General features: G+C 39.2%; 1 protein-coding gene and 2 pseudogenes across 1 annotated transcript; all 3 read right to left on the bottom strand.

The window, feature by feature from the left end:
- Positions 1 to 460: 460 nt before the first annotated feature.
- Positions 461 to 21544, bottom strand: CTR9 (CTR9 homolog, Paf1/RNA polymerase II complex component). The gene is made up of 25 exons (XM_014545899.1): positions 21497 to 21544; positions 21040 to 21138; positions 18609 to 18848; positions 17948 to 18065; positions 17390 to 17479; positions 16294 to 16442; positions 14700 to 14807; positions 13309 to 13416; positions 12964 to 13200; positions 12666 to 12755; positions 12424 to 12552; positions 12136 to 12319; positions 10747 to 10835; positions 10054 to 10239; positions 9878 to 9965; positions 9554 to 9702; positions 8545 to 8661; positions 8274 to 8419; positions 7273 to 7344; positions 6637 to 6772; positions 6341 to 6487; positions 5784 to 5938; positions 4607 to 4703; positions 4291 to 4403; positions 461 to 1514 (listed from the first exon to the last, which is right to left on the bottom strand). The coding sequence occupies exons 1-25, from the start codon at positions 21542 to 21544 to the stop codon at positions 1100 to 1102; spliced, it is 3510 nt and encodes a 1169-aa protein (XP_014401385.1). The 3' UTR covers positions 461 to 1099.
- On the bottom strand, positions 1771 to 4284 carry LOC106727424 (annotated as a pseudogene).
- Positions 15143 to 15621, bottom strand: LOC106727423 (annotated as a pseudogene).
- Positions 21545 to 22120: the final 576 nt, after the last annotated feature.

The raw sequence follows: 22120 nt of genomic DNA, 5'->3' as shown, positions 1-22120 counted from the left end.
TGAAATTTTTTTTGAGAGCCAAATTTTTTAAACTGAAACTATATAGGTAGGTACATTGTTATTAACTTAATTAGGGTACTCCTAAGCTGGCCTTTGCTAAAAACGTCCTCAATCTGATTGAGGTACGTTCACTGAGGTGGCCCCCTTCCAACCCTCCCATCCACACTCGTCTTGTATACTTGTTTTGTCTATCTTCTTTCGTTCATCCTCTCTATATGTCCACCCCCCACTTCTAACGTCACTTCAAAATAGACTTGCCTAGGCCGAAAACTGACTTCTGCACATGGGCCACGAAGTCTCAATTCACTGTACGTGCGCGCCCGCACGTGGTATTTTGTGGAAGAGCCACACTCAAGGGGCCAAAGAGCTGCATGTGGCTCTCGAGCCGCAGTTTGCCGACCACTGGTCTAGTCTATTTATGCTAAATTTTCACATATAAAAAAAGACACAAAGTTGCCCATAAAAGTTTGTAAAGAATTTTATTATGCAGCTTAGGTAGCTCTGCATTCTACTAACAAAAACACAGTTTCCACATCTTACTCAACCTAACAAATTATATATAAGTTTGTGATTTTTATCTACATCACTACAGTATTACACTACTGAAGAAAACCTTCCTTTCATTTGTACTTTGGTGCAATTATACAGTAGATACCTCTTCCTCCAGAAAATAAAAATATTCTTAATCTAAGATTAAAATGGAACAAAGACATTAATGCCAAGTTTCTTGCACCACTTGGTAAAAGATTGCAAAAGTCAAACTGGATGCTGCTTAACACAAAGAGCACGAGACTGCCAGTTTCAGTCAAACCTTGTAGGAATGGTTTAGCGTCGGGTTTATCTTTACTGCAGTTTTCACATATGACAGGTGGGACTGTACCATCATGAAGAATAGTCACATTCTTCACTTGCACAAGAGAGTCAAATATTGGGCTCTAACACAGGAAATGTCGCTTGGGCTTAGCAATATACAAACGGATAAAAAATATTGCCTTAGGAAAAATTTCACAACTGTTTGACTAAACATTTGAAACACTTTTATCACAGCTTCATATATTAAAAAAGTTTCCTCCAGAGATGCTTATTTATGAAATAAAACCTAGTCGCTATCATCTGACCCATGTTCTGAGCCCCGATCCGAGGCCTCATTGTTGGATCCCTCTGGTTCTGACTCGTTTCCGGAACCTCGGCCAGAACCCTCGTTATCAGATCCTCTCTCCGAATCTCGCTCTGACTCAGCACTCGGGGAAGCCGGCCGAGAGTCCACCTCCGAGCCGGGGCTCCTCCCAGACTGCAGAGACTCATTGTCCGACTGTTCGGACCCCGAGGGCCTCCTCTTCCTGGACGGCTGGTCGCTGTCTGAATCCTCATCCGACCGCTGTCTTCGGGGCCCTCGGGGACTGCCCGCCTCACTGCCAGACCTGTTCTGGTTCTCATCTGAATCGCTCTCGGAAGAGGCTCGGTCCTTCCGCGGCTCACCCTCGTCCGAGTCGCTGTTGCTGTTGCGGGGATGTCTGGCAAAAAGACAAACACTGGTCAAACACCAGGATTCTGGCCAACCAAGAACTTGACAAGTAGAGAAGGTGCTTTTAACACATAAGGGCATTTAATGTTCTATTTCTTGACTTGAACGGTGTTTATAGAGATATTTATTTGTGATATGTTTTGGGTACTTTTTTTTTTTTTGGTATAGCAAAGGTGGAGATTTATTGAAGAACAAGTACAGACTCCCACGTAGGGAGGGGGAAGAGTCCCCTGTTTTGGGTACTTTTTAATAAATGTGATATATTTCATAATAAAAAAGGATTAAAAAGGAAAAAATAAGGCACTTTATCTATAAGCAATATAAACAGTGAAGGATGGTCCTCACTGGCTTTAAGCACCTTTCATTAGAACAAAGCAGTACATTTCATATATAAAATTATAGAAAAAGGATAGTTTATTTTTATAAGCAAATTCATAGCAGCCCAGGAAAAGCCCAGGATCTCACTTGGCTGTAGAAACTGGAGGTTAACCCTGGCCCCAGGCTGGATGACTGGGACATTTCCTGTCCTGTGACCACCTGCCATCAGCGCTGAGCAAAGTCACCTTTTCTCCCCCTGGATCTGCTACTGCACTGGTGCCCTCCAGCCAGACACCGACTCAAGCTGGGAAGCTGGGCTCCAGGAATTCTGCAGCTTGTGTACTCTACTTATCAGCTGTGAGGTTAGGGGAAGGGTGCTTGTGCCTCTGCTTGGAGTGGTGGCGGCACCAGGGAATCTGCTTCCTGGAGGCTCTGGAGGAAAGAATATTCCTTTAGCCACTCACCACCCCCAGAGCCTTGGAGAGGGGACATACTCCTCTGGCACATTCCTCAGTTCTGGCTCCCATTGCAGATATCCCAAGAAAGGAATACTGAATCCTATAGGGTTCGGTCTAAGAAAGGTGAGGGAGGTGAATATATTACGTTCTTCAGAAACCTACATGCGCACACATTACGTAACTCGGGTCACTCTGACAGAATATGAAGAGTGGCCAAGAGGACACTAAATATTCATTCTGTATAGACACCAAAGGCCAGTGGGCGCCCTGGGATCCAATTCACTCCTTTTCATCTGGCCAAATAAGCAAGCACGTCACAGTGGTTAGGACAAAGTCTAACTGATGCAAGTGGCCCCAACCAACCTGGCCTTGGCCTCAGGTGTAGGTTTGGCAGCAGCTCTCACACTGGATCTTTCTGGCTACGCATTTTAACAGTGCTCAATCCAAAACCACACACTTCATTGTTCTGATCACACATGCCTCTAACCAATGGGTCAGGGCAACACTGTGGGCAAGGGCAAAACAATGCCGCAGAGAAGAGCAGCCCGAATTTGTGTCAGCCAGTGTCCTCAGAGAAAAGGGGAATTGCAAATCTTCACAGATGGCTCCTTTCAGATCCCTCCCCTACAAGGCCAGCCTCTCACCAGCACTCAGGCCCTCAATGTGCTAGCCTCTCATCTCTGCCTCAATCTCTAACCCACCAGGACGATCCATTCTTTTTCTAACACTCAGCTCAAACCATCTCTTTCACAAAAAATATCTTTTACAGCTTCCCAACTCCAGATTAGGTATTGTCACTGGAAAACGATAAATGCAAACCTAAGTGATAGCACTTAACCTACTAGAATGTGTTTTATTTATCTGTGATTCTCCGCTGCTTCTAAAGCATAAACTCCTTGGGGGCGGGGTCTACATCTTTTTCCTCTATATCCCAGTACTTTGCACACCATCTCCTACAATGTTGTTCAAATGTCTATTGAATGAATAAATGATGTGATGACCATCAGAAGAACATGGTGTAGTAGGGTATCATGAGTCCTGGTCTTAAGATTCCAAATCGGGGAGCGGGGGGCACCTCAATCTTGAAGGGCAAGTTCAGGACAAGTAAAAGCAAATATTACTTCACTGGTGAGCTGTGAGGTAAGGAAGAGTACTGGACAAGCTGTCTAGGATAAGCCCTCACCAAGCGGGTGGAGCTGAGTCACCTCAACATGGGAGGAAACGGTCAAGCAGTCCCTATCTCCACATGACCAGGATCAGGCTCCTCCAGTCAATGGTAGTACAGCAAAATTATACATTTAGAAGAATGGCATGCAGGAAATTTCAGCTAATATCCATGAAGAAATAAGATTTCAAAATAGGTTTTCTTCTTCTAGGGACAAACTCATAGTGGGACAAAATGATGGGTTAGAAGAAGATGGGTGCAAAGGTTTCTTCCAACTATAAGATTCTAAGAAGTTGGAAGAGAAGACATTTTGGCAGTGACCATTCTATTTCTTTCCTTCCTTCCTTTCCTCCCTCCTTTCTTTCTTTTTTTGTCTTTTGTTTTTATTACTCAAGCTTCATTTTTTTAATTTACCTTTTTGACTCTGTGCTTGTGTCTTCAACACTTTCACAATGATTTTCTGCTCCTCAATACGAAAAGCACGCCTGATCTTGTCACAGCACAATTTACACACAGGGGCCCACCCTAGGCTCTACTGACATGCTTTTTCATTTTAGACAACCTCATTACAACTTTAGGTCTCACACACTAACTCCACAAAGAGTGCTTAGGCAGACACCCCATATGGATATTGGCACTTTCCCCCCCTTTTTGGTGTAAAGGTAAACAACTCTATTACCAGGGATTCGGGCCAGACTAGTTTTGTTAGAGGCTGTATTGCAGGACAGCCTAAAGTGGTATGTCAAAGGCTGGACCATTCTGACTGCGTATAGAGACCGTCCCTGGAAGAGCTCAGTTATCTTTCATTGGAAGAATATGCCTACCCTTCATCAGCAATCTTCAGTTTATCCTCATCCGAAGAATCATCACTTGATGATATTATGGCTTTGGATTTTATTTTTCCTTTCATTGAAGGAGGCAGACGTTCTGGCTTGGGCTAAAGAAAGATCAAACATAACAGATCAGTCAAGACTCTCACGTCAGGACATTTTGTTCAGTTGGGTTTGTACTATAATGATACATTCAAACAGCAACCAGTAAATTCCAAAATCAAGAGTCAGTGCTTGAAGAAACTGCAGGGAAAGAATGTATTTTAGTGCACTAAACCTTTTATGGAGAACCACAGTACTATAAACTCACCGCCTTCTTCTTCTCTGCTCTTGGTGGGCGGCGCTTTTTCGGTTTGGGGCCATTTTCTGTCTCTTCATCATCAGATCCTTCTTCTCCCTTTGTAGGTCTTAAGTAGTGAACACCAAGAAAAAGTCTGTCAAGATTCATGCATGCCTATAAAGTCTACTTGCCATCAAAACATTCACATTCGCCAGTTAAGTCACTCTTGGGCCCTCTTATTATCTAAAATAAGTCTGAACCTTGCATTTGGTGGTGACAGAGGATGTGAGACAAGACCCAGGTTCCAGACTTCAACATCTCCCTGTCCTTTCCTCCTTCCTAACTACTCATTCTAAGGCCAGCTGATATCCCATTACAGCTTCAATTCTATGGGTCTGTGTGAATGAATTAATCAGATTCTTTTCCAAATATAGTCATCCAAGGGTTGGGAAGAACAGGCCAGGGGAGAGGAATGGGACACTTTAGAGCAGTGGTTCTCAACCTGTGGGTCGCAACCCCTTTGGCGGTTGAACGACCCTTTCACAGGAATCGCCCAAGACCATCCTGCATATCAGATATTTACATTACGATTCATAACAGTAGCAACATTACAGTTATGAAGTAGCAACGAAAATAATTTTATGGTTGGTCACAACATGAGGAACTGTATTTAAAGGGCCAGAAGGTTGAGAACCACTGCTTTAGAGGCACCTCCAGGTGAGAGATGGGCAGGGCACCACTTATCTCAAAGTGGATGGCACTGGGCCGATTAAAAGATCTTTCTTTCACATGAATTCACTTTTTAAAATACCCATCAAAACCATGAAGTGGGCATCACTATTACCATTTTACAGGGAGGAAACTAAGGCACAGTGACTACACAGGGACAGGCAGTATGGACACACAAGGTTTTCTCATTCTAAATTGCATATATCCTCCAATAAAAACTTTAAAGATAAAAGAAAGGCAATTAGTTCTAACTTGTGGCTCTCAGAAGGGAAGCTGTGAAGATGTGAGGTGATTCCAGTGCTCAAGGGACTTTAGTGATCTCTTGAAGGATTAAAAGGAAGTGGGCTATCAAGAGGCTTTACTACCTGGAAGATCAAGTGATTTCCGGGTGTTTGCAAATTCTATACATAAGATTGATTCAGAAAATGAGAGGTCTTTTGCCACCTTCATAAGGTTATTTATAACACATTGATAATACCTTCTCCTCTTTTTCTTCTTTCTCTCTCCACCCTCCTCTTCTTCGCCTTCTTGCTCACTACCACTGCCCTTTCTTCTCTTCTTCTTTTTGGATACTGGCAGGTCTTCATCGGTGTCATCATTGACAAATTCATCAAACTCTCCCTTCTTAGAACGCTGAAATGCAAATAAGATTATAATCAGCTCTTTCCTGGGTGATGGAATGTGGCTGGAATTCTAAGGTATAGGAAGAGGCCATATCCTCTCAGTCATGTGACAAATGAAGGATTTTGTTCCGAATCACATGGAAGAGGTGCCTGGTGAGGCCCATATTTTAAAGACTTCTAATTAGGATAAATGCCTCAAATGGCAAAAATTGTCAACAGCTTAGGTAGGTCACTACAAGGTAGAATGTACTCAGCTAACACTGGAATGCATTTCTAAGTAAAAGCACTCTGTCTGGGAAGACTGTCTTTAGCTGAAGACTAAGTACAGAGGGAATGCAATCATTTTTATCTTTATTTCTGGAAGTCAAGGCAGGGACTGGGGCCAGCAGTGTGAGTGGGAGGCACATCTTACCCGTCCACCACCACTGCCTCTTTTCTTTTCTTTTGCTGCTTCAGTCTCTCCAGTAAACATAAGGATGTTTTTGGTCTTCTCAACATATTGGGCCCGCTGTTCTAAAAGTTTCTTTTGCTCTTCCTTCTCTCTCAGACGTTTCTCTTCCTATGAGAAATAAAGGGTAGAAAAAAACTTTATCAAAATGTTCTTACGGTGAAATAAATCATACCTACCATCAAAAGGACTTCTTTTTACCATACAAAGTATATGTGTGCACATAATTCTTTAATTCTAGTATAAGTCACAATAAATACCTGTTCTTTAAGAAGTTTCTGCCTTAACAATTCTTTTTCTTGCTCTTGTTTGGCCCGCAATTCCCTCTCTTCTTCGTCTTGTTTGCGTGCCCGGGCTACATGGTATTGGGCCTGGCTCAGTAAGTCAGAGCACTGCCTAGAACATTTCAGAGTTAGAGAAACATGAGTGCAGCCAGTGTACTTTTTGTTCAAAAACTCAAAGCATGTGTTTTCCTTACACAAATTAAGAAGTCTGAAGCATGATCATTAGCTCTTATCTATGGGAAGTGTTAATTAGCAAAATTAACTTCATTTCCCATAAACCTATACTGTCAACTATGTTAAGTTTCCAAATTTTAAACATCTGCCCAAAAGGTCTTCAATATTATCTTCACATGACTCAAAGAATCAGGAATCATATCTTGATTCTGGTGACAAAGCTGATGTAGTTTTGCAGCCAATGTAAGCACTAAACAAATGTTGCCACATTCCCTGAAAGAACCCCCAGAAGAAAGCCTTGGTCCAGGCTGGGGGTCCCAGAGAGGAGTGTGAAAGACTGACCCCTGGCAGAGCAGGACCCTGCTCACTGCATCACTCTCCCAGCCCCCCTCGCCATCACCACTTCTCCCGAAGTCACCATTCACAAACAGTAGTTACCTGGCTTCTGTGGCAGCAAGGGCCAAATCGAATCTCATTTTATCTCCCACTTTACTCAAGTAACTGAAGTATCTAAACAAAATGAGAAAATAAAATACTTAAAAATAATTTTAATAAAATAGGCCCTTTAAATTTTTTCTGTTGTACAACAATAGTCTGAGCAAAGATTTATACATCAACTGACTTACATGCACGTATTTAATACATGAAGGGCTAGCATCTCAATAGGAAAATTATATATGCAACCCACTTAAAAAAAGGACTCTCATCAATATGCCACTCAATTTTTTCAATAAAAAACCAAGTTCATTAAGAAAAGCCAAGTTATACTTAATGTCATCAATAAATTAACAAATAACCAAAAATCAGTTTAAGCAATGAGTATTTACTAAACACTAAATTTACTAAAAATGTCAGCATGGAGGTTAGGATTCTGAGGCCACGAAAACACAATCTACCAAGCAAAGGAAGAAATGCTTAAACAAGAATTCAAAAAAGGTTGGACAAAACCTGAAAAGATGTCAGGTTTTAATTTTACCATACACTGAATTACAAATAAATACTATCAAGTTACACACATTTTAAGCTGAATAAACATATTCATTATTTAAGAGGGAAGGCCTTAATCTTAACTCAATGAAAATGAATATCCCATGAAAAGACACACTGGCATAACGAAACCAACATAAGTGGAATCTAAAAGTTTCAGTGTGTAAAATGCGGGGTCGTATCACTGTCAGGTTAATGAAAAATCTAAAAATGAAAAGCTTGCAAAGCTAGCTAGCCAGCCAGTTCCGGGATCTGGCTCTGTGATCCAAATCTGGCAGGATCCCAGCTACAGTTTGGCACCACCTGGTGGCAGCTATCTGCTTTGGTTTAAAAATCGCTGGAATTATTTGAATGGATTCCCTTTTTCTAAGAGATTCTCGAGAGAAGTGATTTTCAGCACCTTTTGAGACACATAGGTCTAAAGAAATAAAGCGTTTCTGCAAACTCTTTACCTATGTGCAAGCTCCAGTTCTTTCACAGCATTAAGTACTTCCTTTAGATTACTCTTCTCGTCTTTCAGGACAGAGGTAGCTAACCTCTGTAGGACCAAGGCCACATTAAACATAAGAACTGTATCACTGGGTGCCACATGTCTAGCCTATAAGTAAAAAACAAAGTAAATATTGCACATAATCTAATGACACAAAAAAGGATTTTAGTCAAATAGTGTCAGGTATGTGAACATGCATAAAAAAGAATAAAATGTGTATGAGTTATTTTTACCTTCAGCAAAGTCTGTTTGCATTCCTGCAACTTGCCACACTTGAAGAGGGCCCGGGCCAAATAGAGCACAACTTCAGTGTTCTGGTGCTTATAGAACTTTCTGAGGCAGTTTTCATACTACAATAAAAGAGGAAGTTAAAACTCAACAAGGATTAAATTATACTATTATTTTGTGATAACACTTCAAACAGTCTTAAAGCTATATAAAAACGGATTTAATCCTTTGAATAGTTAATTCCAAAGAATCTGAGAATGATTTTTGACTTTCACCAGGATACATTTTTACAACATAAAAAATCTGATCAAAAGAAAAACTATTAGAAATAGCTTTTCCATTTGAAATTTGGACCAACATAGAAAGGATAAGCAGATTGGAAGGCCGTTTTCATCTTTAGCAATTCTATTTAGAATCAGCTATTGACAACTTATTAGAAGTCATATACCTTGCTCCTTTGGGTTATACTCTCTACCACCTTTCTTTAGGATTGGTGGAACCTATTGGCAATGGGCATGAGAAGGCTCATATTTTTGGCTGTTAGTATTTTGGAAAACCAGTAATATAACAATACTGGTATTACTTTTGCCATGAGCATGTCACTTGTTGATCATGAAACACATCTTGTCATAGGTAAGATCTTTTTCATAAAAGATGGTTAGACAGTTTCCCCTGATTATCCCTAGTAATCAACTGGCATTTTAAAAGGCGACATTATCATTCTGCAGATCAGGAAGGTGCACCTCCAAAAACCTAACTTCTGACACTATCATATGCAATCTGGCTTCTGTAAGTCCTTGTCACTAGTGCCGTTCTGATATTCTGAATACAGTAGTAATACCCAACCTTCTTAGGCCACCAAAGACAGGCCTTCACATTATACAATTATAAATCTCTGAATTGACACAGTATCACAAGAGAGCATGCAACTCCATGATAGGGTCAGAATGGTTCAGGAAACATCTGCTCAACAATAGACACAAAATAAAAATATCTTGAAAGATAAGACGTTACCATCTGGACAGCACTGATATATTGCTTCTGTTCCACATAGATGTGTGCTAGGTTCAGCCACACATCACTGATATCTGCTGTTGCTTCTCTTACTTGGGCAAATACATCACGAGCTTCACGGAAATATCCTTTGTGGGCCAAAACAGCTCCTAAAGTTAGAAAAAGGTACACAGTTCAGAATTTTCTATTTGTGGTGGGAAAAACAAGTAAAAGTCCATTTTAAAACAACTAACTTCATTACACTTAGAAGAAAATTCTGATCTACAAACATTCCTCCAAAAGCACTCATTTCACAAATTATGGAGGTCCCAGTCTCATAATCACCTATTCCATTAGCCGCATACAGATTCTTTGCATCATTTCTGAGTACTTGCTTGTAGATGGCCAGAGCACGATCTTGATGGCGCTTTTCCTATAAAAAACACCCAGATGATATACAAAAATTCAAACAAGAAGGAAACAAGTATCAGTTTTGTTTTAAAGAGACAAAAAGAAATTACTTTTTCTCTATCTCGGGTGGGCTGATGCAAAGTTTGGAGCCAGACATTGCCCAGGGCCAGCATAGAGTACGTGTCACTCTGTGTAGACGGTTGTTTTAATATCCTCTCAAATTTCTTCTGGCCTGGACCCCATTCTTGTTTCGCCAAATGAAGATTACCAATCAAAGACCAAGCATCTGGATGGTCCTGAGACACATATAAAAATAAGTGAAATCTGTAATTTGGATTCAGAGATCAATTATCTTTCCACACAGCTGATTACTGAAGAGGTTTATAAGCTACATTTACAACAGTGTTTTCAAACTGAGAGTTGTTAAATCAATTTAGTGTGTAATTATCAGCAAAAGAAGTGCAGTAGAATGGAATAATACAGTAAAGATATCAGTGTCATCCACATGGCAAGAGCACATAATGACTAACAAAACATTCATTTCAGCTGTTTGTATACGTGTGTGTACTAAGCTAAGATGTGAAACCTATTTCTTACTGTGGGCCTTATAAAAAAGTTAAGATAAATTCTATACTTTTTAATATCTTTAACAAGTACATGGAAAAAACAACAACCAAAAAACAAACAAACCCAGAGAGATGCCAAGATACTAGAAATATAATAGCCATAAAAGGGAAAACTGATTTACTGGGGCAAAAAGATGAAATAATTATTTTTCAAACCTAAGTGTTAATATTACCAACCTGATTAATCTGAAGCGCTTCCTTAAACCAATCTGAAGCCTCATAAAAGTTTCCTTTATCTCGAGCCATGGCTCCCAGGCGCAGATAGCCTGAAAATGAACATTTAAAAGTTTTTGCTTAAAGTATTAGTTATAAAGGTCATAATTTTAAAGGCATACATTTGAAACAATTGTTTTTTTTGGCTTACACATTCATATGATGAGCAGAAAAAGTCCCACAGGTGAAAAAAATATCAAGCACCAATATAACTAATTAATAATCTAACAAGTTAAAGCAACTCAGCCACTATCAAGTCTTACTGTTCGAAATCTCAGATTTACCTCTCCCACTCCATTTCCAATGCTAGCACCCTGTTCCAAGTCCTTATCTCAAGCTAAATTCTTTTAAATGCTTAGAGCTGTTCCGTATCCAATTTCTCTCTGATGCACAGTACTGTCAAGTTACTTTTTCTTACAAAGCTGCTCATCATACAGCAAAACAGTGAAAGCATGGACGACTAGGAGTTACTTGTTAGAAAACCTGTACTCTGTGACTCTTTCACTTAAGTAATATTAATAAAAGTGCCACACAACTGTACGTTATTTTCTCTAGAAAACGTCATTTGCCTCAAGAAACCAACCATGGCTGACTACTGCCTATCAAATCAATTCAGATTCAGTCTGGCATTCCACTAAACTCTTATTTATTATTGCATCAATAATAGCATGTCAGAAGCCAAGTTAATAGCTCCTGATTTGACCAGTCAAAACACCATAGCTTTAGGTTCTTTTAAGAAGTACAGTATGTAAATTATATTCAATTAAAAACTTTCCAAATTTTACAATGTTTAGGTTGTAAAAATTCAAGGTAGAACATTTTCAGTAATGATTATTTCAAGGAAAAACACTGCTCGTTCTCACTATTACAAACATTGCAAAAATTTTTCTAGGAAATGAAAAGCAGGACCAACATAAAGGTAAATCCATCACCAAGGAGTTGTTAAGTCTAATAAAGGTAGCTGACTCACTGCGATAGCCTTACCCATGAAATAGGTACAATTGATTTTTAGTTGTGTCAGTTTCTAGCATAAATTTAAGAGAAGCTGCATTTTAAGGTCACAAATTTGCCTTAAAGAAAAGGGGACATTGTAACCTTCAAAATTTTTGACTACTGGTTTTAAGAAACCCCCCACTGGGGATGTGCCCGCAACCAACGTACATGCCCTTGACCGGAATCGAACCGGGGACCCTTGAGTCCGCAGGCCGATGCTCTATCCACTGAGCCAAACCGGTTCTGGCAACCTTCAAAATTTTTGACTACTGGTTTTAAGAAAGATTTTTTATTTTCAGGCTAAATTTCTGTTGCCACTGTGGGAATTTTAATACATTAAAATGAGTTTGAAATTCTTACAATCAACATAGTTAGGATGTTCCCGTAAGATGTTCTTATACAGTTTTTCTGCTTCATGGAATTCACACATCGCCTCATACAGCCTGGCTAAATTGTAGGATGTTGTGACAGAAATGGCATTATAATAATGTTCATCATGCTCAGCTTCAGCCTTTGCACGATCCAGTGATGCCAAAAAATATTTCTATTAAAAAAAAAGAATCTTTTGTTAAAAAACTTAGAGGATACAGCTAGAAAAGTATGCATTCAATTTGATAGCATAGAAGAAGGGAATATCTATTTTCTTACCTTTGCCTCCCCTAGATTTCCAAGTCTAAAATGGAGGGCACCCACATTATTTAGAATCTCTGGGGGGACATCGGCCTGTACTTTTTCCTGAAGGATCCGTGTTGCTGTTCCATAGGCTGAGAGGGCACCCTGTATTTTCAAGGTGAGCAGAATAAGGTGTAAGTGAAAGAGAGTGAGACATATACTCTGCCAGGCTTACAAAAAGCACATCAGGTAGGAGATGAAAAGCATTACTAAAATACCTGGATATCAGTCTGTTCTAAGATTTGTGCCAGTTCAATCCAAGCTTCAACATCATCAGGATACTGCTCTGTGACCTTCTTCAAATGGCCCTGGGGAAAAAGAGTTTAAGCTAAAGCATTCCAACTACAAGCTGTCAAAGTAGAAAGTGGTGGCTACTCTACAACTGTTCTTTCAATTGGAGCTAGCTCAGCTAACAAACTGCTTTCATCATATTTCTACCAGCAATGACAAGAAATAAGGAATGAGTCTAGGGAGAAATAGATAACAGAAAATAGCTAAGATTTTAAAAACATGTACCTTGGCAATGTCTCGTTTTTCTTGATCTTCTGAGGCAGCATACAGAGAGCCAAGAATTTTCATAGTTTCGTAATTATTAGGATAAGCTTTCAAAACTTTCTCAAAGCACTGAGATGCATTTTCTTTGTCACCTCGATAAATATACATTTGTCCCAAACCAAAAAACGGCAGCACAAAAGAGGATGAGGCAAACTGTGTGGCTTGATAGTAGTACTGGAAAGCTTGGTCATAATCTTCCTAAAAAATGAAAGTAAAGCAGGACCAACAATATGTACAAAGTTTTTCAAAGACGTGAAAAACTAGAAAAAGGATTTCATATTTAGAGAAGGCTGAAAATGATCTTACCTGAACATGGAATGATCTAGCCAGCTGGTAGCAACTTTCTGCTTGCATAGCCTCCACTTCTGTGTTATGGAATGCATGGAGGGCCAAGTGCTGGACTTTACTGTAATCCTGAACAATGAAGATCCGAAACCAACAGAGTGAATTCAATCTCTAACACTCTCAACTTTAAAAGACTTCTTTTAAAATGTTAACTGAACTAACAGCACTGTATACAGATCATTTATCATTTTCCTCATTTCCCTTGCTGATAAATTTAGGGGAAATGGGAACTAACGTTTACCAGGGATTTAACATTTGCCCATTATATCTATTACTTTCTTAATCCCTACAACAATCCTTTGCAGTAATCAGCCCTATTTTTGTGATGAGAAAAATCTAAGAGAGGTTAAGTCCCTTATTAACAGTGATGGGAACAGTTACAATTTATTGAGAACTACTACGTGCCAAACACTATGCTAGGGGTACTTACATTAGTTCCAAGTTTAGTCAAAATCCTGCCAAGAGTGTCATTATTTTTTTTTAAATATATATTTTATTGATTTTTTACAGAGAGGAAGGGAGAGAGATAGAGAGTTAGAAACATCGATGAGAGAGAAACATCGATCAGCTGCCTCCTGCACACCCCCTACTGGGGATGTGCCCGAAACCCTGGTACATGCCCTTGACCGGAATCGAACCTGGGACCTTTCAGTCCGCAGGCCGACGCTCTATCCACTGAGCCAAACCGGTTTCGGCAAGAGTGTCATTATTACCATTTTACTGATGGGGAAGTGAAGGCTTAAAGAGATAAAGCGTGTTGTCGAAAGTGGAAAAACTAGACTCTGAATTCAGGTGTTTAAAATATATTTTTATTGATTTCAGAGAGGAAGGGAGAGGGAGAGAGAGATAGAAACATCAATGATGAGAGAGTATCATTGATCAGCTGCCTCCTGCATGCCCCACACTGGGGATCAAGCCCAGGACTGGGCGAACTAGTGAGCTCCTGGTTTGTGGGTCGATGAGCAACCACTGAACCACACCGGTTGGGCTGAATTCAGGTGTTTTTTACTCCAGGGAAATGTTGTATCACCCGAGAATAGCAACTGCCAGACTGAATTCAGCTCCATTTGAATGCATGGGTCATGACCTTCACGACAGACCTGATTTTTCACTTGGATTACCGAAATCATATAGGTTCCAAGAGTATAATTCTATAGTCATCACTTGTATATTACATTGCATGTTTATCACCTAATGTCAAATCTCCTTCCGTCACCATATATTTGACCCCGTTTACCCTTTATTATCCCCTCCCTGACCTTTCTCTTTGGAAACTACCATACTGTTGTCTCTATGAGTTTAAAAAAATTATTTTTTAAAAGCAAAGAACTTTAAGAAATTACTTCTCCTACCTTTTTGAAGAAAAAGTGATTTGCCAAGTGGTTCAATACCATAGGGTTGCTAGGATCGATGGTATAAGCTCTGGAAAGAAGCTGGACACCATTTTTGATGGAATCAGCCTGAAAGAAAAACAATGATGACAGGGCTGAGTGAAAACATTACTTAACTAGCACTTTACAGTTTCCCTAATAGTCTGAAGAAATAAGGTTACATAAATCTAAGTTCCGATGCCAAAATATAGCTCTTGTTTTAGTTGACCTTCACCAGGGATAAAACACTTCAAGCAGTGAGTTAAACTGTAAAAATTTAGTTTTCTTATAATTAATTGCAGAAGCACCTCCACTGAAAGCCCTGTCTAGGCAATTATACAGGGAAGTATGATGGGAGCTTCCTTCTCAATACAGGATAGAACTTTACAAAACCAGTACAGAGGTATTTTATTATTTTCCATTTATCATGCTAGGAATTCATAGGGAATGGTTCCAGCAGCTCAGGCTCCTTTCCATTGGTTCTCACAAAATGTGTTTCGCTGGGTGGAGCAGGCTGACACTTCAATTGAACCCATGTACCTTTCTCTTTGGCTTCTTTTTCTGATCATTTTCCTTCACACATTTCAGGAAATTATCTCGGCTGTTAGAGTGCTTAATGTGCTAACTATGCACATTCATTCTCTTGCCCTTAACTTGCTTGTTCACAGCAATGTCCACTGCATGCTGGTGACACTGCAGACTCTTCCAGTTTTGCCCTGGCAACATTTGTGGGGCGTTCCTTTTGGAAGAGTGCCCATTCCCTCGATGTCTACAATATCACCTTCTTATAGATTCGCATGTATGTGGCCAAAGGAACAACTCCATGTTTTCTAAAAGGCCTAGAGAACATATAGCGGGTGCCTCTCCTCTTTCCCTTTGTGCTAGTCATTTTGGTGACTTATTGGAAGATGGTGGTTCCAGCCGAAAAGCAGGGTAGAACTTCTCTAAGAGAAAGCCTTTTATCCTTTCCCTTTCCTCCTTCCTTATACAGATATAATAATGAGATGTCTGGAGATGTAGCAGCTATCTTACAACTATGAGGTGAGACATGAGGAGGAGGGCCACATGTAAGGGAGGACAGAAAGATATAAAACCCTGGGTTTGATGATAATGAGGTGCCAAATCCAAGTCTAGCTGTTTTAGTACACAATGAAAAGCCTTATGTTTTTTTTTTAAGCCTTATGTTTAAGTCACTTGTGTGTGCCTTTTGTTTGTTACATGCAGTTCAATGTACTCCAAACTGATAGACAGTCTATAATCTCATAACTGAGATTCTGAAATCCAAAGCCTCTAAAAAAGTTTTATTATTATTTTGGAGCAAGCTCATTTGGTGGCAGACTTTACCTGAAGTGTGAGGCTATCCTATTGGTGTGAACGGCCACTCCTTTTGCCATAGAAATATAAGTTTACATTTGGGCTTGAGTCCTAATAACCGGATTTTCTATATTATGCAGTGCAGGTACCACCTTACATTTCTATAACCTGAAATCTTGATTTCTAAAACACTCTGGCCTCAGGAGTTTTAGATAAGGGACTGCGGGCCTGACTATCAGCCAGGATTTTTCCACTCACATACCTCTTTATTGTTGAGCTCTAGAACAGCCAGTCCAACCAATGCTCCCACACATTTGGAATTAAGTTCCAGGGCTCTGCTGAATGCGAGACGAGCTTTCTCCAGTTTGTTGAGTTTCACAAAGCAATGGCCCATTCCTAAACGAACTTCCGCTAAAAAAATAAAGTCATTCAATCTGTCAAGCTAGAGCATTTTAGGGTTTAAATTTTAAAAATGCTTAAACATTCTCTATTTATGAGTTGCAAAAAAACCCCCAAAACCCAAAATTAACCTCAGTATAACTACACTGTTAAATTTTGTGGTATATTACAAACTTTATTTCACTGAAGGTTAGATCATACTACTCTCTCCCTGACCCCCCTACCCTGACCCCTTCACCATAGATACCTTTCTCACCATAGAACACAACACCTATAACATTGCTATTTTCCTGTTCATAAGAGCTCCACCCTCATGATCTGATTACTTCCCAAAGTGATTACTTCCCTGGCTACACTATCTACAGTATCTAATTTTTGAAGAGTAATTTTAAAAGATAACAAAAAGCTTCATTAAGACCTTAAATATTGTGACTGACTACATGCACAAACTATCTCTCCGTTCACAGCTATGCTTATACACACTGCCTGATTTCAAGGCCATGCCAAAACACAACCATGTTCCTAACTAAAGAACCTCTCCACTGGTCACAAGATCCTAACCTTCACATCTACATAAGGATATTTTTCCTGTATCATCCAATTTTCCTTCTCTACTAGATTATTCTTATCTACAGATATTCTCCCATCTTAAAAAAAAATCTTGATTCCATTTCCCTTTTCTTTTGTCAACCCATTCCTATTCTTCCCTTAACAGCAAAACTTGAGATCTAAAATAATGAGATTTTAGAAATAAAAGTAGTATAGGGCAAAAAGATTATAATATCATCTACTACTCAGTTTTTGAATCAAACATAATATGTTTGTAAAAGTCTCAATTCTGTCATTTCAACAAACCTACAGTATCTTTTCAAAACTAACTTTATAAGCAACTGCCAAATCCTTAATATTTTAGGTTGGATCAAACACAGCTTAGACTTAAAATAAGGTTTTTCTCTTACCTGGACATCCTGGGTTAGTACGCAATGCTTTCTTATAGTAAGCAAGAGCTCCCCTGTAATCCTTCTTGTTAAAGGAAATGCAAGCTTTACCTGTAATGATTTTTAAAAAATAAACATGCACTAATTAAAGAACACAAGTCTCACATGCTCTACACTCACCTAAATCAAATACACCTCAGTAAAAAATACTTGAAAACAGTGAAAGTGATTTCATATCAAAACTTGTTTTCCATAAGAGTATATTAATTTATGCCTATAAATAAAACAGTCCTGTCTTTATATTGAATGTTAACAATAATTAAAATAGCTTAGAGTTGTCCAAACAGAGATTGTTTATTGACTCTTTAGAAGTGGATAACAAAATTGTTCTAACTGGTATATATTTTAGTTCTGTAACTTCAACAGAAACAATGATCTATTACAGATAGTTCTATTTTTAATAAGGAAAAGCTCTTCTACTTTGGTGTCTACCCCATTACTAAGGAGCTATTATGAAGAGATATATTCAGGCATATGCTAAAAGACAGATTTGTAAGATGTTTGCCGAAAATGACTTACCAAGGAGGGCAGGAATATTATTTGGAGACTGGTTGAGTACAAAATGAAACTGTGCATCAGCCTGATCCATTTTGTCACCTTCAAGTAGGCAGAAGCAGGCTCTTCCCAATAAATGGTTCTGAAAAAGCAATGCATCATGTTTGATTTCTCTTTACCAGGACTAACCACAATTTAACATGAATGTGTAACATTAAGATGAAAACCATGTAGAAAGGAGGTGCAGCATCACCCAAATTCCTCTATCACTGTAAGGTGTTTAAACTAGTAATGAGCAATTCTTAATAACAAACTGAGAAATTATTCTGAAATGCAACAAGTCTCCTGTGCTAGGAACAATGACATAAAGAAAAGTTCAAACTTTTAAAATTATGCTTGAAATTCACCTGGAGATGGAATTATTGACTAAACATGTGGATAAGTTTTGTGTGCTAATATACTTCACAGTACAAGGACCAAAGAAATTCCAATTTTAACAAGGGAAAAAAACCACACAAATAAAATAAAAAACAAAAATCAAGGAACCTCTCTTCATTTTGACTATTTATATTAACCATGATATTTTAAGAAAAATTCTCTCAAAAAAATCTATTGCCTATCATACACATTTTTTCATGTAATATTTTTTCCTTTCATAAATTCAAAGAACTATGACTTATTTTACCTGATCATACATAATAATTTTATCAGCCATTGTATACAACAGGGTTGCCTGTGTAATAAGATCTTTCTTATTGTCCTTATTCTTTTCCTTCCGAGCCTGTTGTACATAGTAGGCTGCCAATGTATCCAAGCAAGTCATCTGGTCTTTTTCATGGTCTCTATAGTCCAAATTGCCATCTATACGTGCTGCTTCCAACAACTTTACAAACTCTTCTGTTTTTCCTTGCTTGTAGTATTCCAGCTATGAGGTAAAGAATCAAATCAGAATTACTAATGCATGTGTCCATACAAAAAGCTGCACACAAATCTTTATAGCAGTTTTATTTGTAATAGTCAAAAACTGAAAACAACCCAGTTGTTGATCAACAGGTGAAGGAGAAACAAGCTGTGGTTCATATGCACAATGGCTACTGTTCCGCAGTAAAAAGAATTGTTGATACATACTATAACGTAAATAAATCTAAAAATAATTATTTTGAGTGAAAGAAACCAGACAAAAAGGAATACATATTATATGATTCCATTTATATAAAACTCTAGAAAATGCAAACTAATCTTTAGCAACAAAAAGCAGATCAGGTGTTACTTGGGCACTGTAGGGGGCAGGGGAGAGTTAGGAGGAAAGTTTTAGGGGGTGTGGGGCGATGGATATATATTCATTACCTCCATTGTGGTGATGATTTCACAAGTGTTTATATATGATAAAACTTCTCAAATGGTACCCAAGAAATATATGCAGTTTATTACAGGTGAATTATATCTACTAAAGCTATCAAAATTATAACTTACTACAAATGTTTCCAATTTACTTCTTACCTAGCAATAGTTGATTTCAAACTAAATCAGAGCCCAAGAGAGAAAGCAATAATGAGAGATATATAGAACTCCAAACAGAAAACTTGGGTTCTGGCTCTACAGATCTATCAAAAATTATCTATGACTTGGGGCTTGTTGAATAACTTCCCTAGGCATGTTTGGTTAATTTATAATAAAAGGAATATCAAACATTCATTAACTACCTACTATGGGCCACATACTATGCCAGCAGCTTCATATACGATTAGATATAATGTATATTCACCACCCTTAAAGTGAATACTAACATCCCCATATTTTAGATGAGGAAACAGGCTCAGAGGTAGATTACTTGTCTAGGATCACAGCTAGTTAGCAGCCATGTTGGAATTTGAACATAGGACTCTAAAGTCCCAAAGCCCACCTCTTTTCTAAGTAACAAGTTATAGCCCACAATGTTTCACCAATTTATTTTACCACAGCTGCCATGCTAACTCTTCAATACTCCAATTTTTGTATAAGTGCTGTTAAAGGAAACATTTGTACTAAAAAAAATTGAAATTACTTTCTGGTTTTAAAAAATGTGTGGCTGCCCTAACCGGTTTGGCTCAGCGGATAGAGCATCGGCCTGCGGACTGAAGAGTCCCAGGTTCGATTCCGGTCAAGGGCATGTACCTGGGTTGCGGGCACATCTCCAGTAGGGGGCGTGCAAGAGGCAGCTGAATCGATGTTTCTCTCTCATCGATGTTTCTAACTCTGTATCCCTCTCCCTCTCCCTTCCTCTCTGTAAAAAATCAATAAAATATATTTAAAAAAAAATGTGTGGCAAGCATTAATGGCTTGTTCTACATAGACTAGAAAACTTAGCATGTCAAGCACTGCTTGTCACCGAAAGCACTTCTCAGTACATCCATACGTAAGAAACTCTAAGAGTTAGGCTTGAGCACTGGGCACAAGTCCAATTCCAGACCTACTTCTCTGACCCTTCAAAACAACAGTATTAGGAGACTATGTATCTTTCCATAAAAGTGGCCTGTGGCACACTTGCTTAGGAATAATGATTATAGTGTTTACTCTATTACTATAATCATTTACTATAACGTTCCCACAAAAAAGGAAACATCATTATGCAGCTGGTGCTGGCGGGGTGGAGGGTGGTAGAATTTTAGGATCTCTGAGGTGATTTTCCTGAGAATTTCCAGTAGTACTGATGACCAAACAGGATAAAAACCTTAAGCCCAAGATAATCTTCATCCATAAGGGCTTTTGTGAGTTAGTATGGAAACTAATCACCTTCTAGAGTATTTTATGGGAAATGTTTTATTTTATGGGAAATAATGGTAAGTAGCAATGTTTACATCCTGACACCTTGTCTTTTCTCAGCTTATCCTCAAACATTAAGCCAGTCTTCACTGAGCAATCACTGAATAATCAAATACTTAATATAGAGTACTATTTAACTTAAATGAATTTTGCCTTTACCAATATATACTTTTTTGTTCCATAAATGGCAATACAGTTAATTTCTATACACATGGTACAATGAAGCTATTTATGCACCTAAGCTGGCTATTACTGTATCTGAAAACAGTTTTCCCAGCCAACATATAAAAAATATTTGTTTCATGAATACTGACCGCCAAAGCAATCCATATGTGCAGTTGTGTGTGCTCCTGCTTCAAAATACTGATAACTTCATCTCCCTCCGGTAACTGATCGAAGTCAAGTTCAATGACCTAAAACACAAAATGCAGGTTTTTAACCTTCCTTCTTTTTACATTCACATTTCTTTGCTGCTTTCCTTGAATATACATCAATACGGATATATGTCGAGTTTCTGCTCACTGTCCGAAGGGCTGAGCAAGTGTACTAGCATATATCATGAAATGTTTAAGGAGCATACACGTGGGTTGGTTCTACGGTAACATTAAAGAAAATGCACAGAGAAGCAAACAAGTCTTCCAGTCACGACAACTATAAAATACTACAAAAGCTTTGTTTACTCAAAAACTACAAAACAAAACCCTGCTTAACATAGAACTGCAGGCAAAGTGCAGATAAGCATCCCAGAGACTCTGATGCCACAGGTCTGACCATCCCAGGGGCAATGCCAGGTTGAACGCCACTGGACACATTAATCATCTGTGCCGCAGGCGCACCTGAATGTGGGCACCACCACTGTAGTAGGAAAACATCCAGGAATTAGAGAGTGGTGGTGGCTACACAGCGTTGTGAATATTACTAAAAAACACTGGATTTTACGGCAAGTGGGTTATATTTCAACCAACCAACAAAGTAAGAGTATGAGGTACCCAGTAAGAGAACATCAATGCTGAAAGCTACACTCGGACCGGCCGCAGGCCCCGTGACTGAGGCGTCGGGAAGGGAAGAGAAGGGGGTGAATTCTATCGGAACACAGCACCCGCCATATGTCGGGGTCTCTATTTCGTGCACCGGGACAGACTCGAGTTTCTAAGGGAGAAAGGACGACACCCCACCTGTTCCCGGGGAAAGACGCTTGGTCTGAGCCGCCGAGACCACGGTGACATCACCCACCTCTGTGATCTGGGAGCACTCTCGCCCCCTGAGCCCGTGAATTAGGAAAATAGCAGAGTATCGTCCAAGGAGCCGGCCGGAGAGGAACTTTCAAGAGCTCCTTCTCCAGTGGCCCCGGCTGCAGGTCCGCACTGCCCCCAGCTGGGACGGCGCCGGCGCTGG

Source organism: Myotis brandtii, unplaced genomic scaffold (genome assembly GCF_000412655.1).
Source record: "Myotis brandtii unplaced genomic scaffold, ASM41265v1 scaffold422, whole genome shotgun sequence".
Taxonomy (NCBI): domain Eukaryota; kingdom Metazoa; phylum Chordata; class Mammalia; order Chiroptera; family Vespertilionidae; genus Myotis; species Myotis brandtii.
This window is presented reverse-complemented; position numbering and strand designations above follow the sequence as displayed.

Coding starts and splice junctions, on each gene's coding strand:
- CTR9 (XM_014545899.1), bottom strand. CDS start 21,544: ATGATTAATGTGTCCAGTGGCGTTCAACCTGGCATTGCCCCTGGGATG. Junction 16,443..17,389: donor TACTAACCCAGGATGTCCAG/GTAAGAGAAAAA, acceptor TTATTTTTTTAG/CGGAAGTTCGTTTAGGAATG. Junction 7,345..8,273: donor GAACTGGAGCTTGCACATAG/GTAAAGAGTTTG, acceptor CATTTTGTTTAG/ATACTTCAGTTACTTGAGTA.